At 43.3% G+C, this 24,107-nt stretch overlaps 1 protein-coding gene across 1 annotated transcript; it reads right to left on the bottom strand.

Moving 5' to 3' along the window:
• Nucleotides 1–4,173: 4,173 nt before the first annotated feature.
• On the bottom strand, nucleotides 4,174–19,070 carry LOC142728498 (uncharacterized). Its single transcript, XM_075849106.1, has 12 exons — nucleotides 19,062–19,070; nucleotides 17,495–17,662; nucleotides 14,741–14,805; nucleotides 12,387–12,503; nucleotides 11,232–11,369; nucleotides 10,957–11,039; nucleotides 10,727–10,796; nucleotides 9,358–9,456; nucleotides 8,412–8,552; nucleotides 6,510–6,552; nucleotides 6,216–6,391; nucleotides 4,174–4,743 (listed from the first exon to the last, which is right to left on the bottom strand). Exons 1-12 carry the CDS (start codon nucleotides 19,068–19,070, stop codon nucleotides 4,644–4,646), a joined length of 1,209 nt encoding a protein of 402 aa, XP_075705221.1. The 3' UTR covers nucleotides 4,174–4,643.
• Between the last annotated feature and the right edge of the window lie 5,037 nt (nucleotides 19,071–24,107).

Raw genomic sequence — 24,107 nt, 5'->3', positions numbered from 1 at the left:
TGTAATACGTCCGTGCAACGCGCGTGATTTTCACGCGCCTCGCACGGACCTATGTTACTCTATGGGGCTGTGCAGACTGTCAGTGATTTTCACGCAGCGTGAGTCCGCTGCGTAAAACTCACCACATGTCCGATATTTGTGCATTGTTCGCGCATCACGCACCCATTGAACTCAATGGGTGCGTGAAAATCCTGCCCAAAACTTCCGCAGCCGTATAAACTATGAATGAAAACAGAAAAGTACCACGTGCTACAAACAGAGTGTCATAATGATGGCGGCTGCGCGAAAATCACGCAGCCGTGCATCATGCGCTGCTGACACACGGAGCTGTTATGGACCTTTTGCAAAACGCACGCTCGTGTAAATCCGGCGTTAGGGCAGATTCACACGAACGTTGCGTTTTTGCGCACGTAAACAACGTGGCGTTTTGCGAGCGCAAAAACCATTTGACAGCTGCGTGTGTCATGCGTGTCTGATGCGCGGCTGCGTGATTTTCGCGCAGCCGGCATCATAGAGATGAGGCTTGTCGATGCCCGTCACTGTCCAAGGTGCTGAAAGAGCTAAATCTTTCAGCACCCTCGACAGTGAATGCCGAACACAACAGCGAAAAACATGTAAAAAAAAAGATAAAGTTCCTACTTACCGAGAACTTCCCGGCCGTTGCCTTGGTGACGCGTCCTTGGTGACGCGTCCATGGTGACGCGCCTCTCTTGACATCGGGCCCCACCTCCCTGGATGACGCGGCAGTCCAAGTGACCGCTGCAGCCTGTGATTGGCTGCAGCCTGTGCTTGGCCTGTGATTGGCTGGAGCTGTCACTTGAACTGAAGTGTCATCCCGGGAGGTCGGACTGCAGGAAGGAGACAGGAGTAATCGGTAAGTTAGAACTTCGTTTTTTTTTTACAGGTTCATGTATTTTGGGATCACAAGTCACTGTCCATGGTGCTGAAACAGTTTAACTCTTTCAGCACCATGCACAGTGAATGTCTCCCGACGTCGCGGACCGGAAATTTTTTGGCCGGGTTCGGCCAAAACGAGTTTGGCCGAACCCGGTGAAGTTAGCTTCGGTTGTCGGGGTTCGCTCCTCGCAAAGACACTCCGTTTGGATGCTTGGAAACAGAAAAGCACGTGGTGCTTTTCTGTTTCCATTCATCCTTTTGACAGCTGTTGCGCAAACACGCAGTTCGCACGGAAGTGCTTCCGTGCGACATGCGTGGTTTTCACGCACCCATTGACTTCAATGGGTGCGTGATGCGTGAAATACGCAGAGTTATTGAACCTGTCGCGTATTTTGCGCAGCGAGCAAACGCTGCGCAAAATACACGGACTGTGTGTACTGCCCCATAGACTTCTATAGGGCATTGCGTGCCGCGCGAAAACCACGCGCCCTACACGCTGCCAAATCACGCTCGTGTGAATCCCCCCTTAGGGTAGGAACGCACTAGGCATGAACACTGCGGATTTTATGCAACACATTTTATTGTGGAACATCCGCAGCGTATCACAGTCGCAGCCGAGTGGATGAGATTTGAACAAATCTCATCCACACGCTGCAAAAAAAAATGGACCTGCAGTGTGGCTTTTTAAGTCGCAGCATGTCAATGTATTCTGTGGAATCGCTGCTCCTCTGTTGCGGAAATGCTGCGGTTCTGCCGCAAAAATCACAAATGAGAAGAAAAAAAAAGGCACTTTTTTAAATTTATAAAAAAGTTTAGACTTACCCCGGCCGTAGTCCTGGTGACGCGATCCTCTATTCTTAGCGCAGCTCGGCCTCCTGTCATGACGTTTCATCCCATGTGACCGCTTATTTGGTGCAGTGAAAATCACGCGCGTTGCACGGACGTATTACACGTTCGTCTGAATAAGCCCTAACAATAAGGCCCAGTTCACAGAGTTTTTGGGCCTTGATATTGACTCGGACACTGCGTCAGAATCAGCACCAAAAAACTTCCAAAACCGCCTCCAATTGATTTAATCTGAAATCAATGGGAGCCAGTCGCGGAAAAAAGGAAAAGCAGCACGTCCTTTCTTGCCGCGGTTCCGCCTCTGACCTCCCATCGAAATCAATGGGAGGCAGAAAATGCATTTTTCGCTGCGTTTTTGTCTGCTGTCCTCAATCGCCGCTGGCAAAAAACGCAGCAAAAAAAGCGGCAAGATAGTGTGGGCAGGTCAAAATCTGCCTCAAAATTCTGTAAGGAATTTTTTCTGCCTGCAAAATACTCTGTGTGAACAGGGCCATACATAAACAGCACTTTCAGACACTTTACTCACTGTGTCTGAAGAGCTGCTCCCACTCCAGTCTTCTTCAGATGATGTCTTCGGTCCAGACGTCCAGTCCTTCACCTCCAGCCAGGCTCCAGGTAAGTTGTGTCCATGTGTGTGTCCGCGGCTGCGCGCGCTTCGTTCGCGGGCGGTCTCGAGTGCGGGCTTTCGTGGGTGCGTGCTCGCGGACGCTTGTGAGTGCGCACGGGCGGGATTTCCTTTGTGCGCGCGATCGGTCGCGCGCGCGCGGGCGGGCGGTTCGACGGCCCCCATGACAAGAGGGGGGCCCGCAGCTCACGACATTCTGTGGTGAAAAAAATGGGCCCCATTGCAGGGGCCCGTTTTTTTCTACTAATGGCAAGTCGCGGCAGTTGCCGGGCCCCCCTTTCAATTAGGTTTGGCCGGGCCCCTCACACCAGTACCCCTAATACCCCCCTGATGGCGGCCCTGGCCTTGTGGATATGTTGTATTACATTTTGAATCTTGTTGGCAGCACATCTCCTATTTACACAGGTAGATGTGCTGCCGGGAAGCGACCATTTTTCTTGCTGCGTAAAGGATGCAATCAGCTATCAAACAATTGCTTTTACTACTATACAGGGTAATTTTGCAGCAATTTACCACCCAAATCAGTAAGGTCATGGGAATAATCACAGCAGCAGGGAAGAAATGTGCTGATCTTATGAAAGAGTGACTTCAATGGCCAAAAAGCAATTGAATTGTGCTTAAAGCTGGATGATATTAGCCGACTGGTGACAATGTCAGCATAGCCAGTAGATTGCTGGAAATGTGTGCGCTGCTGTATAAGTGGTGACATAACCTACTCTATTAGGGTGATGGAGACACGGTCTGCTCTGCTGGTGGGGTGGTAACAAAGTCTGCTCCGCTGGTGGAAGGGTGGCTTAGCCTACTTTGCTGGTAGAGAGTTGACCAATTTATTTTCTCAAATAATATTTATAAGTCCATTTTCAGTAAAAAAAATGTATATCCACTATCAAAAGTCATATCCGATACTATTTGTAAAATCCAATAAAAAGTCCATATCCAGTAAAAAAAAATGTCATGTTTGTCTAATGTCCATATCCAGTATAAACATGTGTTTGCCCCTGTGGCTCACTAGGTGCGATTCTCTGAGATCTTCCTTCTTCTCACCAGGTTCTTTAGGTGTCAAATACTGGAATAGAATATCCTCATTAGCGCTCCTATTAGGCCAAGACTGGAGAAAGTCTAAAATCTTTAAAGAGAACCTTTCACCTGCCCATACATGTGAATATGAGTGCAGAAGGTAATAGGCAGTGCTGCACAAACCTTCTCTTACTTTACGTTTTTTTTCTATCCTCCTCCGTTATTTAGATATCGGTGCCGTTATATTTGGCGCCCAATATGTAAACAACCCCCTGAACAGTCAATGGGGTGTGTTACTTATCACTGTGATACTGTCCAATCAGCTATGGACAGTGTCACAGCGGCTTCCCCCATTGTTTGACAAAAGCCGCCGCCACGTAGCAGAAGTTGAGACAAAGAATGTGAATTCTTCTTCTGTGATGTGGCGGTGGGAGTATTGTCGGCAGTGACTTCGTAGCTTTGCGCACATGCGTGCGAGCACGCACTTTCTCACTCATCAGTTCTAGGCAGACAAGGACGACTTGACTGTGTGATCTCGCTGCCGACGATACTCCTGCGATTATTGGCATGATTTTCACTAAAGCGCTGCCCAACTGCGGCATTTTGCTGCAATTGTTGAAGAAAACACCGAAAAAAATTATAATATGACTTCAATGTGTGAACACACCCGAATCAGTCAGGTCATGGGGATAATCACAGCAGCAGGGGAGAAATGTACTGATCTTGTGAAAGAGTAAATTCAATGGCCAAAAGCAAACTAAGATAAATAATTAGACACACAAATTGAATTGTGCTTAAAGTTGGATGTTATTAGCCGACTGGTGACAATGTCAGCGTAGCCAGTAGACTGTTGGAAATGCGTCGCTACTGGTGTGATGGTGACATAGCCGCTTTATTGGTGTGATGGATGCACAGTTTGCTCTGCTGGTGGTATTATAACACAGTCTGCTCTGCTGGTGGAGGGTTGGCTTAGATTGCTCTGCTGGTGGTGATGACCCAAATCATAGTTGAAATTCCATATTCAGTAAAAAGTCATATCCGGTAGTATAAGTCATATCCGGTAGTATAAATCATATCCGGTAGTATAAGTCATATCCGGTAGTATAAGTCATATCCGATAGTATAAGTCATATCCAGTAGTATAAGTCATATCCGATTGTAATTGTCAAATCCGGTAAAAAGTCCATATATAGTAAATCTTGTCATGTCCATATAAAATCCATGTCCGGTAGTAATAGTCATTTGCCTCTGTGGCTCACTAGGTGCGATTCTCTGAGATCTTCTTCTTCCAACCAGGTTTTTTAGTTGCTAAATCCTGTAGGTTGAACATCCTTGATGGCGCTCCTATTATGCCGAGACTGGAGACAGAACAGAAAAGAGTATGAGGTGAAGAGCTCGTATCTGCTTTCACATGCTTGGCACATACACAATCCATATGTGGGATATTACTTCTATACCCGAACCTATCACAGTCTTGCATAACCCCCCCCCCCCCACCCACACATTTCTGATAAAGAAAAAAGGGAGAGCACTTTGCAGTTTGTTTAATGTCCCATGGCAAGTCTCTTAAAATGTGGCCCTTCCTAGTAACTACCATATTTATATATGAATACAGTGCCACATAGTACCTGGACAGAGAGTGCTGCACAGTGCCCAGATTAAATGGGAAACAACTGACCAGATAGTGCCCATCAAGTCCACACACTGCAGCTAGTACATAAAGTGCCAAGTTAGGGCTATACATTGGCTAATGTCTTCTATTTTGCCAAAACATAGTGCCTCATAAAGCCAAACAGTACCCACACAGTGTCATACTTGCTTACACAGTTCAAAATACTGCCCAAACTGCCATACTGTGCCCACATAATTATGCAATACCTATGTAGCACCGTAATGGGCCCAAATGGTGCCACCATCATACCAGTGTCAACAGTGTTATACTAGCCTACATAATCAAACCTTGCCCGCATAGTGGAAAACCGTTCCGAGATGCCATACTTATTCACATATTCTGATAGTGCCCAAATAGCGCCAAACAATGCCCACTCTGTGGAAAAGGCAAGGGGACTCCCGGGAAAACATTAAAATCTTGGACTGCATAGATGGGATCTCTTACTGCGAAACATGATGGCACAAGGCCCAAATTCATACATTAATATAACAGAATTAAAGACCCCAGACAAAATATGTGGATAAAAAAGGCCGCAATGTTTTTATTAAGGGTTACCAAAAGATATTGATACTTGAATCAATAAGATAAATACTTGAACCAAATAAATAATTAAAACCATTATAAATTAAAAATCACAATAATAATAATAAACCAGTTTAAAACTCAATCCACCCAGCAATAGCTGGAAGACAAAAACCCCATCAATAAGACATTGCGACAAGCAGAAATTAAATAAATTGGGAGGGAGAGTGGGGACCCTGGTCCTAGGAAATCTGGAACTGACAGAAACAGCGGGAAAGCTGGGTTTTTTAAAGCAAAATCTTCCCGCCTTCAGACTGAACGGCCAATCAGCGACAAAGTCCAGGTGCTGGGCAGAAGAATAGACGCTTCCAAGAATCTCCCCAGTAATTAGACAACCAATCAGCGACAGTAACCTGGTGCTGGGCAGAATATCAGAATCTTCTGGAAAAGGTAGGTAAGTACCAACTGCAAGTTATAAGGGAAAAGAAGGGGGGGGACCAAACCACCTAACAAAAATATAATAATTAAATGAACCAGCAATAAATTCGTAACATGAATGCCCCTATCAATACTGCTCTGGGGGGGCCCTAAGCTAGGACTATTTCTTGACCAACGTTCAGCAATAATGTGTTGTACCTCTCTTCTGCAGATGGTGTTGTCTTCTTCCTATATTCAAACACGTTCCTCATTGGTTCCAGTTTGGTGTGGGAAAGTACTGTCCAGAATATCCTGTGCAGCTCCTTCTCTATAGACTCCAGCTTTTTACGCTTCAGAGTCACCCAAGCCACTTTGACACTGAAGCTGTATAAACACTGCAAAGAAACAAACACACTCGATGTAAGAAATAAGGAAAGCGCCAGCGCCTTGTCCCCAGCAGAACGTGACGACCTCAGTTCAACATATCTTAGAATATAAATTCAATGCCGTTACCTCAAAGAATCTGCGGAGCCTCCTTGTAGCTGATGCTTTGCTCCTGGAACACGAAGACAGGAAAAATACAATGAGCTCTGAGTTTTGAGGTATGACCAGAAACGTGTGTGACCCATAGCAACACTGCAAGGGGCAGAGCGCCCATGAGGACATTACGGCAGCCAGTGACAGCATGACATTGACAGATACAGGCACATAAATACAGACACACAGGCACATAATTACACAGACAGGAACATATACAAATACATTAAAGGCACATATATACAAGCACAAAGATACATTCACATTCAGACCCATATACACCCACACAGGCACATATATACACTGTACGGATAATGTAGTATATGTTACCTGCAGTCCTATGTAATACTACAGATAACACAGTGATAACTCTCTGAGTACAGATAATGTAGTATAGGTTACCTGCAGTCCTATGTAATACCACCGATAACACAGTAATAACTCTCTGAATACAGATAATGTAGTAGATGTTACTTGCAGTCCTATGTAACACCACAGATAACACAGTAATAACTCTCTGAGTACAGATAATGTAGTAGATGTTAACTGCAGTCCTATGTAACACCACAGATAACACACTCTGATAACTATACCCACACATATATAAAAACACACAGAGGCATACATATATACACACCAACAGAAACATATATACACATACTGGAACATATACACACACAAACACAGAGACACATATACACACATAGACAATTACCATCTCTCCTTGCTGACAGGCTGTAATGTCCGTGGCTGCGGGCTGTCAGCTCCAGTCCCCTCCTGACAGCCGCAGCCACAAGTCAGCAAGCGCTGGCCCCAGCCTCCTCCTCAGGAGACGCCAGTGCTCGCATTCACTCACCTCAGCCGGATCCCGTAGAGTGCACACGCACGCTCGTGCCCGCTCTTAAAGGGGCAGCGTGCGCACCGGACCTTTTGACGAACTTTAACCCGTGGGTACCCTGGACTATAAGAGGGGTCCAGCCCCCTGCTTCGATGCCTGAGCGCTGTTGTTGTTCCCCAGTTTGTCTATGTGATGGCCTCCTAGTGTGTTACCTTTTCCTGTACCTGTTCCAGTTCCTGTACTTGTTCCTGTTCCTGTCCCTAGCATTTCAAACCACCCTGGTCGAGCACTGTGCTGTGCCAAAGTCGTGTTGTGCTGTATCCATGTCTGACCTGCTTCACCTCGCCTGACGTCTGACACTGCTGCCTATTCCTAGCCGAGCCTGCCTTGCTGCTGTCTGAGCTGCCACAGGTACCTATACGAACTATAGACATTCACCTGCACTCTGTAGGCCAGCTGCCTTACCGCCTAGGAGGTACGGCCCAGTAAGTCCACAGACCCTTCGTGACACAGACTCACAGGCTTCTTGCAGGATGGGCTGTGGGCGGAGCTTCCTCCTCTGCTCTTGTTTCCTTCATGTGTAAGGAGGAGCAGAGGATAGAGCAGAGGCAGAACCCAGTGGCGCCCCCTGCATGCTGGGACGGTGTAGCACCCTGTGCACTTGCACAGGTTGCACACCCCTAAGGCCGGCCCTGATTACAGGCCATCATAATTGGAAAGCCTGTGTTTTATGAGTAAATGTAACAAATTTGAAATTCTTCACAGCTGTGCAAGATTTTTTTTATTGGGTCCCGGTACTCCCCCCCCCCCTCTTGTATAGGGAACAGTTCTGATATTAACATTATTACTATTCTATAGTCTAATCATTAGAGTGTCTTCACACAGTGCTGTTTTGCATAGTTTTTTTGCCAGGTGGCCGAAAAATGTGTTTTTTGTCCACGCAGTAAGAAAACGTAGCAAAACCGCACTGTGTGAATATATTCCTAAATGGCAAAACATAAGACACCACATTTTGAATAAATTCTCAAAAGATAACATACTTTTCAAATGCCATGTGGTGCTGCTCCTTTATTTCTTGTCCAATATTAAGGGCAGAGTATCTGACAGTGAGATGTCTCAGTGCTGCTTCCGATCTCTTCTCCAGATCTGACTTCTCTGCCAGTTTTTCTGGAGGTCTCCGCCTCCGAGAAACACAAACAAGCAGCATTGTAAGAAAAGCCTTTATAGAGGGGGTGAGGATCCATCCCAGCATTATGGATAATAGGATCTCTTCCCCTTTTTTTTTTGGTGACATTTTCAAATAATTCAGCTCTACATGACCAGATTTTTGGGATAAGTTCACACGTAGAAGATTTCTGCAGCAAATCTGCTGACAATTGTAGGGAAATCTGCAGTGGCAAATCCGCACCAAATCATGTGGATCTCCCTGCTGTGGGTGTCCAATGCTACTACAATTACTTCCCCTGGCGCTCCCTTGGCAACGCTTTTCTGCCGGTCTTTGTAGACCCTCCTTCCAGAGTTGTCACATGTGACTGCCGCAGCCTGTGATTGGCTGCAGCAGTTACGTGTCGTCACGACACGTCATCGCTAGAGGCCGGATGTACACAGACCAACGGGGACAGGAAAGCATTACTACAGGAGATGAAAATATATAATTTTTTAACATATTGAAGTATCTAAACTTGCACATTTTGCTGCGAATCCACAGGTAATCCACAGCAACATGTGCAACACTAGGATTTACTTGCGAATTTCTTCTTCCCCATTGAATTTAATCGGGTAAACAGCAACAAACATGTGCACTTCCACAGCAGAAGTTGACATGCTGCACATTTATAAATAAGCATCGAAAATCAATTTCTGTGCAGAAAATGTCAGCAGCATGTAGATCAGATTTCTAAAAAATCTCATCTACTTTGCTGCTACTGCAAATCCGGACAGAAAATCTGCAGCAACCTGTTACTTGTGAACGTGACAAACACTTACGGCAGTAGAGATTTTGGCCTTTTGTCTTGTGATTGTTTCATTAGAAAACAATACATGTAATAATTCACAGCCACTAGGAAATCATCAAGTTCCTTGGATCTAAATAAAAATTAAAATAGTTGATGTAAGACACTAAATATGAAGAACCTAATTTTTGAGAACCAGTGATGACAGAAAGAGGAGGTTTTGTCCATAGTAACCAATCAGGATGGTCTTTGGTATGGGAAGTCAGAGGTCGCCCCTCTACAACACAGTCAGTCAACCATCGGTCACTGCAGATTTCACCGTCAACCCTAAATCATAATTACAACAATTGTTTCTGTCCCATTACCGCCCCTCACCAGCCATACAGTCCAAGGAACAGTGGAAAAGTTATCTGGGGGTTCTGTACACACACTTCTTATTCTGAGTGGATAAAGCTGAGGTGGGAATGTCTCGGGTAGCCCATACACCAAGTAATAATATGAAGAGAACCCTAAAACAAGACTCCACCTCATATTCTTGGATCTTTTATGTCACTGATGAGATCTGTTGAGCAAGTTATGGCTAAAAATATAGTAGAGTGAAATTTTAGACGAGTGTTCCAACAGACACTCACTGCGGGAATTTATCCAGATCCAGATCATATATATATATATATATATATATCGGAGAGAAGTAAGAGACACATACATTGCTAGTAAGCTCAAAAATACTCCTCTGAGGTTTATTGCCAAAAACAATTACAATAATATCTTTCAAAAGGGGAATAGGCTTGATTTCAACCAATCCTTCATAAAAGGAAGCAGGGCAGGGGATGGTATAAAATAATAAACTATCAGTTACTCAACCACTGAAGTAACATTCCCTCCGGCACTATGGTCCTGTTCTCGACCGCTCCAGTCCCAGAAGCTCCTGCAGCAGTCACATGCTGTTCATCGTTCATGTGCAGCTGCAGCCAATCATTTGCCTCAGCCTTTACTAATGAGCAGCACGTGACTGCTGCAGGAGCTTCCCGGATTAAAGCGGTGAAGAACAGGACCTCAGTGCTGGAGCGGGGGGGGGGGGTGGGGCACTGTAGAGGTTGAATACCTGCTAGTTTATTATTTTATACCATTGCCTGCCCTACTGTATTTTAAATACTCCCGGATAACTATTCTAAGGTTCTCAGGATCGCTGATCCAGGGGTGGACTTACTTTTTGTGACCTGTGTAGCTGCACAGGGGCCGAGTAGGTAAGAGGGCCTAGTAGCCATATAAAAAAAAATCGAAGAACAAGGGGCCCAAATATTGTTCCTGCACAGGAGCCCTCTGCTGTTTGTGTCCGCCCTGCACTGATCTATAGGTCAATGGGAATAGAATATTTTGCCAGTTTTGTAGAAGCGACATACCCGAAGACGGAGGCAAAATCACATGTGAAACACAGACGTTCCTGTTCTTCCATCAAGGTTAAAGCCATTCCTGGAAGAGAATGGACAAGTAAGATGGATCTGCTGTTTACCCAGTTAATTGATAGAAAATTAATGGGTCTTTTACGGGTTTCAGGGAAATACACTTGTCCCCTCAACAAAGTCTTGATGGAACAGACACATGGTGCATAAGTCACATGGATAATACTCACTCTTGACATCTTTCAGATTCTCCAGTTCAGGTTTCCTCTTCAATGGAAGGGTCTTTTCAGGAGATTTATCTCCTGGTCCCCATCTAACGTAAGAGTATAATAGTAAAATAATCTCTTACTGTCTCTTTAAGACTAAGTGAATTATACATAGAATGTGATTTCTCAGCTATAACACATATACACTTTTACAAGCTGCAGTATCTGATGTTACAACTCCTAATAATCCAATGTAGATTTCTGTTTGTTGCATTTATGTATGACTGTACTCAAATTACCTGCCCGACGGGGTCTCCTCAAGTGGGACTGACTTTCCCGTCATCAGGGTCTGCTTGGGGCCCATTAATTTGCTGCTGCTGCTGCTGCTGCTATTGCTGCTGAGGGGGGGCAGCTTGCTCAACTGCACATTGCTGTACCTAAAGTAACAGTATAAGAGAAGAGTTTTACAGGTATTTATAAGAGACTATATAAGCATCACCTAGATGTGGTGGTGGCGTGACACAGGGTAAGTAGGGGACTGGGTCCCAGCGGTGGGATTGGGGATCCCACCAATCTTAATCTGGCCCTGAAAAGAACCCTGAATAACCCTTGTGGTGACATTCTGCAGCTTAAAATACTTGTCCAGTATTATGTAACTAAAGCTGAATATTTAGGATTGCCTAAACTGTTACATCCCATCAGTTGTGTGAGTAGCACTAGTGTCAGACTAGGCTTAAAGGGGGTTTCCAGTCCCATAAAATGAATGGCCTATTCTCAGTATAGGCCATCAATATGTGATCTGTCAGGGTCCGACTCCCGGCACCCCCACCGATCAGCCGTTTTGAAGGCGCCGCAGGGCCCACTGCTCGTACTGTGAATTGGTGCAGGTGCCAGGTGTCGGATCCCTACGGATCACATATTGATGGCCTATCCTGACGATAGTCCATCAATTGAAACCCCTTTAAGCCCTCTGAATGTAACAAGAAAGAAAGTGTAAACTTTGTTAAGGGCTTTCTACATGGGCAGATGATCGGCTGAACGACCGATCATTGCCCAGTGTAAAAATGGCAGCGATCAGCTAACAAACCAGCAAACGCTTGTTGTTGTTGGCTGATCGCATCTTTTATGCAGTCAAAAGAATCATCATTTGTTGGCAGCACATCTTCCTGTGGAAACAAGAGATGTGCTACCGACAAAATGGAAACTGTATGGGGATGAAGTATTGTATATTGTATCAACGCTTGTTCATACCACACGATGTTTGATTTATTTAAATGTTTTAAAAGAGCGCAGATCAACATATTATTATCAGTGCTTGTAGCCGGCAGGTAATCTGCCCGTGTAAAAGGACCTTTACTCCGCTAATCCAACTGCAGTATCTGATGATACATCTCCAATAATCCGCTGTAGATTTCTGTTTGTTGCATTTATGTATGACGACCTTATGTAACTACCTGTCTGACGGTTTCCCCTGAAGCCGGACTGACTTCACCGTCATCAGGGTCTCCTTGGAGCCCATGAATTTGCTGCTGCTGAGAGGGGGCATCTTTTTCATCTGCACATTGCTGTACCTAAAGTAATAGTATAAGAGAAGAGTTTTACAGGTATCTATAAGAGACTATATAAGCATCTGATGTAAGCGTTTATTGCTAGAACAGACCTATATGAACTCTGAAGTGTCTTTAAGAGTCTCGACCTGCAGACTGAGGACTATAGGCTGCCTTGTCATCCTGGTCAAGAGTACCGGAATTTTAAGTGCCCCTGACATGTCTGCTAGGGGTCATAAATGGTTAACCTAGGGAGCACTAGTGACTTATTATCTTGGAGAATAATTCCCACCATAAATGTATTGATGAAGGATGCCGGACCCTCATTACAGATTAAAGGAACTTTCTTGTACTTTCTGCCAGTGACATGTAATAAATGACATCTAATAGAAAAGTGAAATTCCTGTAATATATAGATCATCCATACTGAGAAACCGGGACATTCCCAAGCCAACCAAGCAAATAACAAGTACCATTAACCCCTTTCCTCCACAGCCACTTCTCATTTTTTCCATTTTTGTTTTTTCCTCCCCAATTTCGAAAAGCCATAAGTTTTTGATTTTCCTATCGATATAGCCGTATTAGGGCTTGTTTTTTGCGGGACGAATTGTAGGTTTTTAGGCACCATTTATTATACGATATGATGTACTGGGAAACTGGAAAAAAACGTCTTTGTGGAGTAGAAAGGGGGAAAAAAAAGACCTGTGATTCCTCCATTGCTTTTTGGGTTTCATGTTTACAGCGTTCTCCATGCAGTAAAATTGACATCTTAAATTTATTCTGCAGGTCAGTACGATTACGGCAAAACCAAAATGATATAGTTGTTTTTATGTTTTACTGCTTTTAAAAAAAACAAAAAACGGAATTGTTCAAAATAAAAAAAATTTGTGTCACCATATTTTGAGAGCCATAACGTTTTTATCTTTCCGTCAATTGAGCAGCTAAGGCTATGTTCACACGGAGTATTTTGGGGGAGGAATATCTGCCTCAAAATTCCGTTTGGAACTTTGAGGCAGATATTCCTCTCCCTGCACGCCGATTTTCACGGCGATTATCGCGCCGTTTTTCGCCCGCGGCCATTGAGCGCCGCGGGCATAAAACAGCGAGAAATACGCTTTCTCCTGCCTCCCATTGAAGTCAATGGGAGGTCAGAGGCGGAAGCGCCCGAAGATAGGGCATGTCGCTTCTTTTTCCCGCGAGGCAGTTTTACTGCTCGCGGGAAAAAGACGCCGACGCCTCCCATTGAAATCAATGGGAGGCGTTCTCGGGCCGTTTTTGCCGAGTTTTGCGACGCGGTTTCCGCGTCAAAAAACTTTGCAAAATACCCCGTGTGAACATAGCCTAAAAGGGCATGTTTTTTTGCAGGATGAGCTCCAGTTTTTGTTGGTACATAAAACCTTTTGATCAGTTTTTATTTCAATTTTTGTGGGAGATGAGATGAACAAAAAGCAGCGATTCAGTCGTTTTTGTTTTCTTGTTTTACTGCGTTCACGGTGCAGGTTAAATACTTTTACAGACGCAGCGATACCGGTTATATTAATTTTTTTTACATTGCTTTTGGAGGAAAATTGGTAAAGGGAAGTTTTTTAAACTCTTAATTTTTTTTATGTATATAAGAAAACCTTTATTTAACTTTTTTGTATTGGTCCCCCTAGAGGGCTTGAACCAGTGATGTTTGGATCGCGTCCATGATATACTGCAATGTTACTGTATTGCAGCACATTATGTTCTTTTCAGGCTCGTATTTATAGGAAAACAAAAATGTCAGGTCTTGGGGCCTTCATTAGGCCCATAGGCTGATATAACAATCATTAGCACCCCGCTTTTTCATCAAGAGGGGGCAAAAAGAAATCGGAGGGGACGCCCCCTTATTCTAATGGCTTAGATGTAGCGGTTGCTATTGACCCTGGCATCTAAGGGGTTAAGCGAGCGGGATCCTGTTAGTTACTGTAAAGATTTGGGTGTAACATACAGCCATCACGCTCATTTTATGAAGTGTGCTCAGCTCGTGAGCCTGCAATACACCACCCCACCTGGCCTCCATTATAAATATACGGTGGAAGTTGGGAAGGGGTTAAAGGGGAGCTCCATCTTTGAAGACACTTTAGCTGAGACATAAATTAGAAAATTGCCTCAAAGCAAATACCTAATATAAACCTATTAACTGAATAAAAATAATAGAGAATGAGAGCTAATAATCTTTATTGAATCTTTCTACTGTCTGAAACAGAAATCCTGGAGACTGTGGAGTCTGTTCTTACCTTGAGAACTCAAGTGCCTTTTTCTCATCGTTCCAGAGAAATCCTTCCGGACAAAGTTTTCTTATCTGAAGATAAAATGAAGTTTAAACTTAAGATCTAGTCTCAGACTAAAAATCTATTTACTTGAGGGGAACCAATAATGAGGTTAGGAAGTGAAAGGGTTAAAACTAGACAATACTTGATATAATGGTAAGGAGTATAAAGTATGGTGGATCAGTGCTCAGCACTATTGCCTTACAGCACGTGTTCCTAGGAACAATTACAAGAAACATCTGCCGATGCAATCTTCATAGTTTTGCTACGGCTAATACATTTTCTGAAATAATGTAGAAATTGTGGTATAGATGAGGGTATACATGGAGCAAATGACATCATTTCCCCTGGGTTTCATGTATTACAGGGGGTGGGGCTGGAGGATTAGGTTATTTACCTTCTCCATGGTTTTGGAATAGATAAGACTGAGAAAATCACATGGAATCTTATCTTAAGAAGTCTGTTGCCAAGCAACTAGTCTATAGTGACATTCAGTGGGCGGAGCAACGGAACTGTATGTGGGTGGGGCACAGCAATCTAAACTGTAGCTAGAAGTAGGGACAGGCAATGTGGGCGTGGCAAAGCATAGTAGTGCCCACAATAAACTCATGACGGGGCATACATGGAAAATATAGGACCCCAGAACACAACACTAAATGGCCTCACAAAAATCTGTTGTGTTGGTGGAGCCGGGATGTATACTAAAACATTAATCTTATTTCTAAATATTACAGTGTTACACACCCCAGAAGGACAGGCATTGCCCATGTTGTTCCACATCCACAGTTCCTTTACCTCTAGTAATATAACAACAGTAAGCATGTAGTATATATAATATATACTGCTGGATTCATGATGTGTAAACATTGCTGCCCTTATACTATGCAGACTGCTCCAATGATGTCATATACAGTAAGGATCGCCCATGCTAAACCCTAGAGACTCCATTACTCCTAATCCCAAAATAAAAAAAACATACACAGCATTTCATCATAAAACATTTTTGTGGCTTATGCCAACTTTATTGACCAAAATTTAATATACAACAAAGGGGAGCCCAATATCATCACTGCACTGCACTCCAGGAGCCGGGACCCACGTGCCCCTGGCACCCAACCTCTTAATGCGGGCAAGTCCGCCTACCGTGGCCAGCCCTGTCTGCCTGCCACAGTAACCCCGCCTAGGGAGCCGCCAGTCCATATGTTGCCCTTCTGGTCGCCCCCCAGCATATGATCCTGGGTTCAAATTCCATATTATTTCAGCTATTTTATAAAACAGCTGTTTTGAAGGGACCACAGCGCTCGTACGTGCGCTGCTTCACCTTAAATTCTTATTGCTCACTGTGAATCTTTGACATGCATTTAGCGGGGACCTCTAAATAAATACAGACCCCCGACAAGACCCGCTAAATAAATACAGACCCCAGACCAGACTTCCTTAACCCCTTAAAGGCAGCCAATTGTGAGCTTGAGGACAAAACTATTTTTTTATGTTTCTTTTTTGCATCCCGGCGCTCATAACTTTTTTCTTTTTAGTTTGACGTAGTTGTATGATACATTGTGTTTTTTTGCAGGACGTGTTGTACTTTATGTTGGTACATTTACATTATCAATACATTTATATTCATTTTCATTTTGGAAAAAATGCAGAAAAAAAAGTGTTTCCGCTTATTTTTTATTTGTTTTTTTTTATCACTGATCATTATAAATGATACCATAAATTTGTTGTGCAGGTTGTTACGTTCATGACAATACCAAATATGTGTGTATTATTTTATGTTTTGGGACTTATATTTAATAAAGTTTATTTATTGTAATAAATGTGCATTTGTGTGTATTTTTTTTTACAAAGTTTTTTTATTTAACATTACATTTTTTTCATTACTTTTTCATTTTATTTTTTTAATCCCATAGGGGGATTTTTAATTTTTATTTTTGAACTGGCATTTATTTATATCTCTTTCTTTATAGTGGTTCTAAGCTCAGTTTTTCCTGATGCAAAGCTCCAAATCTCTTGCATAGACATAGATTTAAAACATAATATGCTGGATACCTGCAGCCAGCTACCACTAGAAAAAGCTTAGGAGCTAACTGCGTACTGTTAGGCCTTGTTCACACAGTGCAGATTTGATGCAGATTTTGCATTTATTTCTTAAGCTAAAAACCAGAATTGGATCCAGGAGAGCAGACCCATGAGGCCTTTCTTTATACATTTCTTCTGTTCAGGTTCCATTCCTGGCTTTGACTTAAAAAACACATGCAAAGTCTGCATCAAATCTGCACTGTGTGGACAAGGCCTAATACATTGAACTCAATGATAATACAGTATGTAGTTAGCTCTAATGCTCCCTCTAGTGGCGGCAGCAGGCTGCCAGCATGTTATGTTTAAACCTTTGTTTATGCAGGGGTTTTGGAGCTCTGTATCAGAAAAGCGAAGTTGAAACCGCTATAAAGATATATTGAGAAATTAATCTGCACAGAATTTTGGACATAAAAACTACAAAATTACAAAACACAGAGATCTACTTTAAAGCATTTGGTAATGGTGTTTTTCATGTGCCAGCTATTTTAGCTCTAGTCTGCCAAAATTCTTAGTGCGTACTGTTCTAAGGAGCAGAATGCTGAGCATCATGATACTTTATTGGATGTGTAGTCCATGTCACCAGAATCAAACCAACTGGAATTTTTATGGGGGGGGCAAGAGCTCATAAGACCTTTTTACCGTGAACTCCCAAAGTGAATCCGCTTCAATGCAAACTACGTGACCTGTAATTCTCTGAAAGTTCCCAGAATCCTGGAAAGTACTGAAGCTTTTGATTTTATTTCCAAAAATGGCAAGGCCGTATTTATATGCTGCAAATGGACCCCGACCAATGGTAAGGAGCCAAAACTGAAAATAAAAAACGGGAGGGATTTATTAATAACGTCATAAAATTAATAATTCTATAAGACAGTGAAAATGGTTCAAATTGCACTAAATAAATAAAAATGTCACGTATAGCTGCTGTACTTTGCATCAACATTTTGCACCAAAACAAAATGGCACACGCTGTTCATAAAATTGGTGCATTTTACCTACACCTCTTAGCCACGCCCCTTCAAGGGAGGTGCATAAAGTGTCCAAAATATATAATAAATTTGGCCTACGCCGTGTACTCCACTTTTTACGCAAGAATCCTAGGGCAATTTGTTTGGTAAATTTTACCCCACAGTCTTTTAAAAAAATGCGTCCAAACTCTAATTTAACAGAGGGAGATTCGATGTTTAGAAGCATATAGCAGCTACAAGGAGCATCAGTCACTCTGGAGGACCCGGCATTACATGAACAGGGGTGTATAACACTTGCTGCTGGAGTCCTCCATTGTTAACTGCTGATCGCTGTAATTCCCAGCAGTTGGACGCCCTGTAGTCAGCTTATGATTTTGGGACCCTTCTAACAAAAAGGGATTGTCCAAAATAGACAATCAGTTTATAACCATAAGATCAAGATACATTTATCTATTTTAGAGAGAGCCTGTTGGTAGAACAGGCATGTGGAAACGAGGGTATCTTTCCATTGTCCTACAAAGGCACTAATTGCTCCCACCAATCTATACCCCTAACTGCTTGTCAGGGGTGGAGGGGGCACAACATACAGTGGTGAATTATAATATGGCCGGTTTGGGCCTGGGGCCTGAGGCTCCTGTGGGGCCCATGGCCACTCAAAGTGCCCATCACCTAATCAGCCACAACTAATCAAATAGATAACGCCCGATAAAACTTTTGAACTTTTGAAAACGACGCGTAAAATGACACCTTGTGGGAACAGAACACCGTAAATCCCATTGCAAGCAATGGGCAGATGTTTGGAGGCGTAATGGAGCCGTTTTTTTAGTCGTAATTCGAGGCGTAAACGGCCCAAATTACGTCTGAAACCACTGCGTGTGAACATACCCTAACAGTTACCTTTAAACCATCCTGCCTAAATGGACAGATCTAGAATGGAATCCAGTGCTATAGGGGTGGTTCTCCAAACATGATGCCCAGAAAGGTCAAATCACTAGACAATAGAATATGCTTCATAAACACTTGGACGATGCTGACTCTATAGCTACACTTACGAAATGGAAATGAGATATTCCAAGCTTATTCTATAACACTACATTAAACGCTCAGGATTATGCCTATAAGTTTTTACCATCTACAAGATTCAGGGAGATGAGACACAACATTAGGCACCAAACATATCTCATACCTCTCTAAGGCTTCCAGATAGGCATATTGACCCACCGTCAACCCCAGACACCAACCTGTTCCATTGTCTCTGTGCCTGCCCAAGAATACAAATATTTTGGCACAAAGAATCTTCTTACACATCAACCCAATTACTACAAACTTGATTAGAATGGGAGCCCCAAACCTTTTGGAAAAACTATCTTTCCTCCTAAAGATGGATTGGACGGATACTGCCCTCCACAAAAAACAACGCACACAACATTTTTTTGATACCTGGGAAGTTTTATTGCTCAGTTGCCACTGAATGTTAAACAGCAGATGCATGATAATTTCCAGTACATTATTTGGTTCCAGAATCAGATTCTCTTAGGCTCTGCACCGCTCTTAGGCTCTGCATCGATGGGATTATTGACCACAACTCAGACCCAATGGAGGTGATGGAGGGTTCCGCATATTTCCTAATCAAGCTGCAATTTCATTATACCAGACATTGGCTAATGTATACTTGCAAAGGAAAAGGAAGGAGAATAACTCCAATAAGAGGAGATGTCACCTGTTAGTCACAGGATTTAAAAAGTTATTGGCTCTCTTGACATGTCTGTTTTAGTATATATTTGTATTCCCTATGAGATAACAATTTTAGAGCATCTTTTTTGGAACTCTGTGGTGTACCCTACCTATGTTATTACTCCTGGAAATGTATGAATAAGGCTTGGGCTACATGGAGATTTTTTTGCAAAAAATGTACTTTAACTATAGAGATACAGCTGTTGTACAAAGTAATACAATTACTTGCTTGCAATATTGTGGCCTGCCGCTGTCACTAAAGTTACTTTTACACAAGCAGATATTCTGCCCGTTATACAAGCGCTGGGCAACAATACATCATATCAATCGGCACTCAGTTGCTCCATTAATACAGAGCAATAATCACAAGTGTGGGGTTGAACGATTGTTAATACGATTGTTAATATGATTGTTTGTCACTATACATTTTGAATATTGTACCAAAATAGAAACACTATAAGTCAAATATAAAATACTAATTATTATTTCATTAACTCTAAAAGATTACATACAATATGAATTAAAAAATGAATCTACACAGATAAAACAGGCAGGACACCAACCTCGAGACTTAGCATGACGGGTTAGTATGTCGCTCTATATCATTGGAATTGTTTGCACTTCGCACTTTATATTGTGAGTTGGGAACTTTAAGAGCAGCGTTGCACTACAGTGTAAAGTATATATTTAATCCTTTTGGGGACTAATGACAGTCTCTGTAGAAATATTTCCTTCGTAGGATGCACAACATTTGATATTTGCTCGGCACTATGCACTTTTATATTGTGCTTTCCATACCATGCATTTTGTAATATACCAACATTGAATATCTATGTAATATTCTTCTTGCTTGGCGATGCTTCTTTCATCTGTGTAGATTCATTTTTTAATTTATATTGTATGTAATCTTTTAGAATTGATGGAATAAAAATGAGTATTTTATATTTGACTTCTAGACTCAGTGTTCTCCATTTTGGTACTATATATAATGAGTACAGTCATGTCACCTTAGGGGATTAACAATGTAAAATGGTGCATATGTATGCCTTGTGGATATGTTGTATTACATTTTGAATCTTGTTGGCAGCACATCTCCTATTTACACAGGTAGATGTGCTGCCGGGAAGCGACCATTTTTCTTGCCGCGTAAAGGATGCAATCAGCTATCAAACAATTACTTTTACTACTATACAGGGTAATTCAGATTTATCAATCATTCCAGAAAAGGCCAAACAATGTCCCTGGCGTCCTATGCCAACCTCTGTCTATTATAGACAGGGCAGCCATCAGGAATTTCTGGGCCCCATACAGCCAAGATGTCTGGGGCCCCCCTCCATTACCGGGGGTGGGCAACGGAAATTGTGGCACTCATGAGGGTATTTTCGTGCGGAAAATCTGCAGTGTAATACAGGACCAGCAAAGTAAATGAGATCAAGAAATCTCATTTACATGTCGCATTTTCTGCACAAAAACTGACCTGCGGTGCGTATTTGAAAATATGCTACATGTCACTTTATATTGCGTTTCCGCTTGCGAATTGTTTCTGACTAGTTTAAAAATAAATAAAAAATCTGCAGCATAAAACCTGCACCTATTTCCACATCAAAAAGTAAAAACCGCACCTAAAAATGTATAAGGGCATGACCACACGTGGCGGATTTCCTCCGCAACTGTCCGCATCAATGCCGCACAGAATCTGCGTTGCAGATTCTGCTGCGGATCTGCACAAAATGTGCAGTAAATTGATGCGGACTAGCTGCTGCGGACTGCGGTAAAAGTACTTCCCTTCTCCCTATTCAGTGCAGGATAGAGAGAAGGGACAGCACTTTCCCTTGTGAAAGTCAAAGAAATTCATACTTACCGCCCGTTGTCTTGGTGACGCGTCCCTCCTTCGGCATCCAGGCCGATCTCCCTGGATGACGCGGCAGTCCATGTGACCGCTGCAGCCTGTTATTAGCCTGTGATTGGCTGTAGCCGTCACTTAGACTGAAACGTCATCCTGGGAGGCCGGACTGGAGACAGAAGCAGGGAGTTCTCGGTAAGTATGAACTTCATTTTTTTTTACAGATACATGTATATTGGGATCGGTAGTCACTGTCCCGGGTGCAGAAACAGTTACTGCCGATCGCTTAACTCTTTCAGCACCCTGGACAGTGACTATTTACTGACGTCTCCTAGCAACGCTCCCGTCATTACGGGAGCCCCATTGACTTCCTCAGTCTGGCTGTAGACCTAGAAATACATAGGTCCAGCCAGAATGAAGAAATGTCAAGTTAAAAAAGCAAGACGGATCCGCAGCACACATAACATGTGCATGACAGCTGCGGACTTCATTGCGGAAATTAGAATCTCCATTGAAGTCAATGGAGAAATTCCGCCATGAGTCCGCCACTGCTCCGCAACAGACAGAGCATGCTGCGGACACCAAATTCCGCTCCGCAGCCTATGCTCCGCAGCGGAATTTTACGCCTCGTCTAAACGAACACTGCTAAATTAAAGTGTGTCAATGGACAAACGGCTCCGCTGCGGATTAACGCTGCGGAGTGTCCGCAGCGGAATTTAAGTGAAATTCCGCCACGTGTGAACCCAGCCTAAAAAAACGCACTATTAGGTGCAGATTTTACCTGCGGAATTACCTGCGGTTTTGATACGGATTTTATGCACCAAATTCCTCAATGTGTGCGTTACAGAATTTGCTGGGGATTTACCGCAAATTAACCCTTTACATTGTAAAGGATGAAATACGTTACAATTCTGCAACATTAGGTTATGTTCACACAGCTTATTTTCTGCCGTTTTTCTGTCCGTAATCGTCTGATATATCAGAACAGAACACCTCCAAACATCTGCCCATTGATTTCAATGAGAAAAAAACGGCTGCGTAAAAAAACGGCCGCGAAAAAGAAGTGCAGGTCATTTCTTCAGACGTTTCTGGAGCCGTTTTTCATTGACTCTATAGAAAAACAGCTCCAAAAATGGCCGTAAAAAACACCGCGAAAAAAACGAGTTTGCTTAAAAAACTTCTGAAAATCAGGAGCGGTTTTCGCTTGAATATCTCCGTATTTTCAGAATGTTTTTGCGAATTGTGTGAACATAGCCTAATAGGCATGCAGCTTATTTAACCCCTTCCCTTCTCAGCCATTTTTTGGATTTTAACTTTTGTTTTTTCCTCTCCACATTCCAAAAGCTATCATTTTTTTTACTTGAGGGCTTGTTTTTTGCGGTACAAGTTGTAGTTTTTCATGGCACCATTTATTGTGCCGCATAATGTACTGGGAAGCTGAAAAAAAATTATTTGTGGGGTGAAATGCTGCACGTGCATGACGTTCTGACAAACCCCATTCACATGAGTTGGGGCTTATTCAGACTAACGTGTTAATCGTCCGTGTGAAGGATGTTTTTTTAATGGCCGTCACACGGCTGCGTGTATTTCTATGGGGTTATTCACATGGTCGTTGTTCTAACAGACCGTGTGAAGGGCCTGTAAAAAAATAGGACATGTCCTATTTTTGTGCGTTTTCACGGATCCCTCAATAGACTCAAGTCTGTGAAAACGGGTCCCGAACGGCTGCAAATCGGCCGTTCTTCACGTCTGATTTCACACACGTTGGTCTGAATATCGCCTTAGGCCTTATTCACACGAACGTGTCCGTTTTGCACGCGCAAAAACGCTGCGTTTTGCGCGAGGAAAAGTTCGGTGTGTCAGCAGCATATGGTGCGTGGCTGCGTGATTTTCGCGCAGCCGGCATCATTATGACACTCTGTTTTGATGTTACAACACAGTAAAGAAGGAGGGGCTTTTAGGTTTCCCTTCTCTTCTTTACCTACTGTAGTGCGAATCACGCGTATCACCCGGAAGTGCTTCCGTGTGCCGTGCGCGATTTGCACGCACCCAATGACTTCAATGTGTGCGTGCTGCGCGAAACACGGGCAAAGTATAGGACATGTCGTGAGTTTACACAGCGGACACACGCGGCGTGAAATTCACTGACAGTCTGAACGGCCCCATTCACTAACATAAGTCCGTGCGATTGCCGTGAAAATCACACTAGTAGCACGGACGTATAACACGTTTGTGTGAATAAGGCCTTATATTGTAATTTGTAGTGAATTTTCAGTGCGCAATCCGCACCAAAAATAGGAGGCAAGTAAGTGGCCTTATTCAGGCGTCCATGTTCGGTTTGTGAAATACGGAGCGTGTATCGGCCATATTTCCCGGACCGACCACAGTTCAGGGAGCCGGGTTTCTAGCATCACAGTCATCTATGATCATAGTCCCTCCCTTCCCGTCGGAATACTGTCCCCGGTCCCGTACTGAAAGCATCATTACAATATGGGATAGTATTCCCGTGGAGAGGCAGGGACTCCCAGCAACACTGATAACTATGATGCTAGGAGTCCGGCTCCATGACTTGTGGTCAGCCTGGGAAATACGGCCGATACACGCTCCGTATGTCACGGACCGAACGCGGCCATCTGAATAAGGCCTTAGTCTAGTTACACAGTGCGGTGAAATCCCATTTTTTTGCCACAATTTTTGCTAAATCGCGGCA

Source organism: Rhinoderma darwinii, unplaced genomic scaffold (genome assembly GCF_050947455.1).
Source record: "Rhinoderma darwinii isolate aRhiDar2 unplaced genomic scaffold, aRhiDar2.hap1 Scaffold_68, whole genome shotgun sequence".
NCBI classification, from domain to species: domain Eukaryota; kingdom Metazoa; phylum Chordata; class Amphibia; order Anura; family Rhinodermatidae; genus Rhinoderma; species Rhinoderma darwinii.
Note: the sequence above shows the minus strand (reverse complement) of the source record. Positions and strands in the feature narration are given on the sequence as shown.

Bases quoted from the DNA above. Each gene is read 5' to 3' on its own strand.
- LOC142728498 (XM_075849106.1), bottom strand. The intron at 12,504-14,740 runs GTAAGAACAGAC...CTATTACTTTAG, and splicing joins AAGGCACTTGAGTTCTCAAG to GTACAGCAATGTGCAGATGA. The intron at 4,744-6,215 runs GTACAACACATT...TTCTGTCTCCAG, and splicing joins ACACCATCTGCAGAAGAGAG to TCTCGGCATAATAGGAGCGC.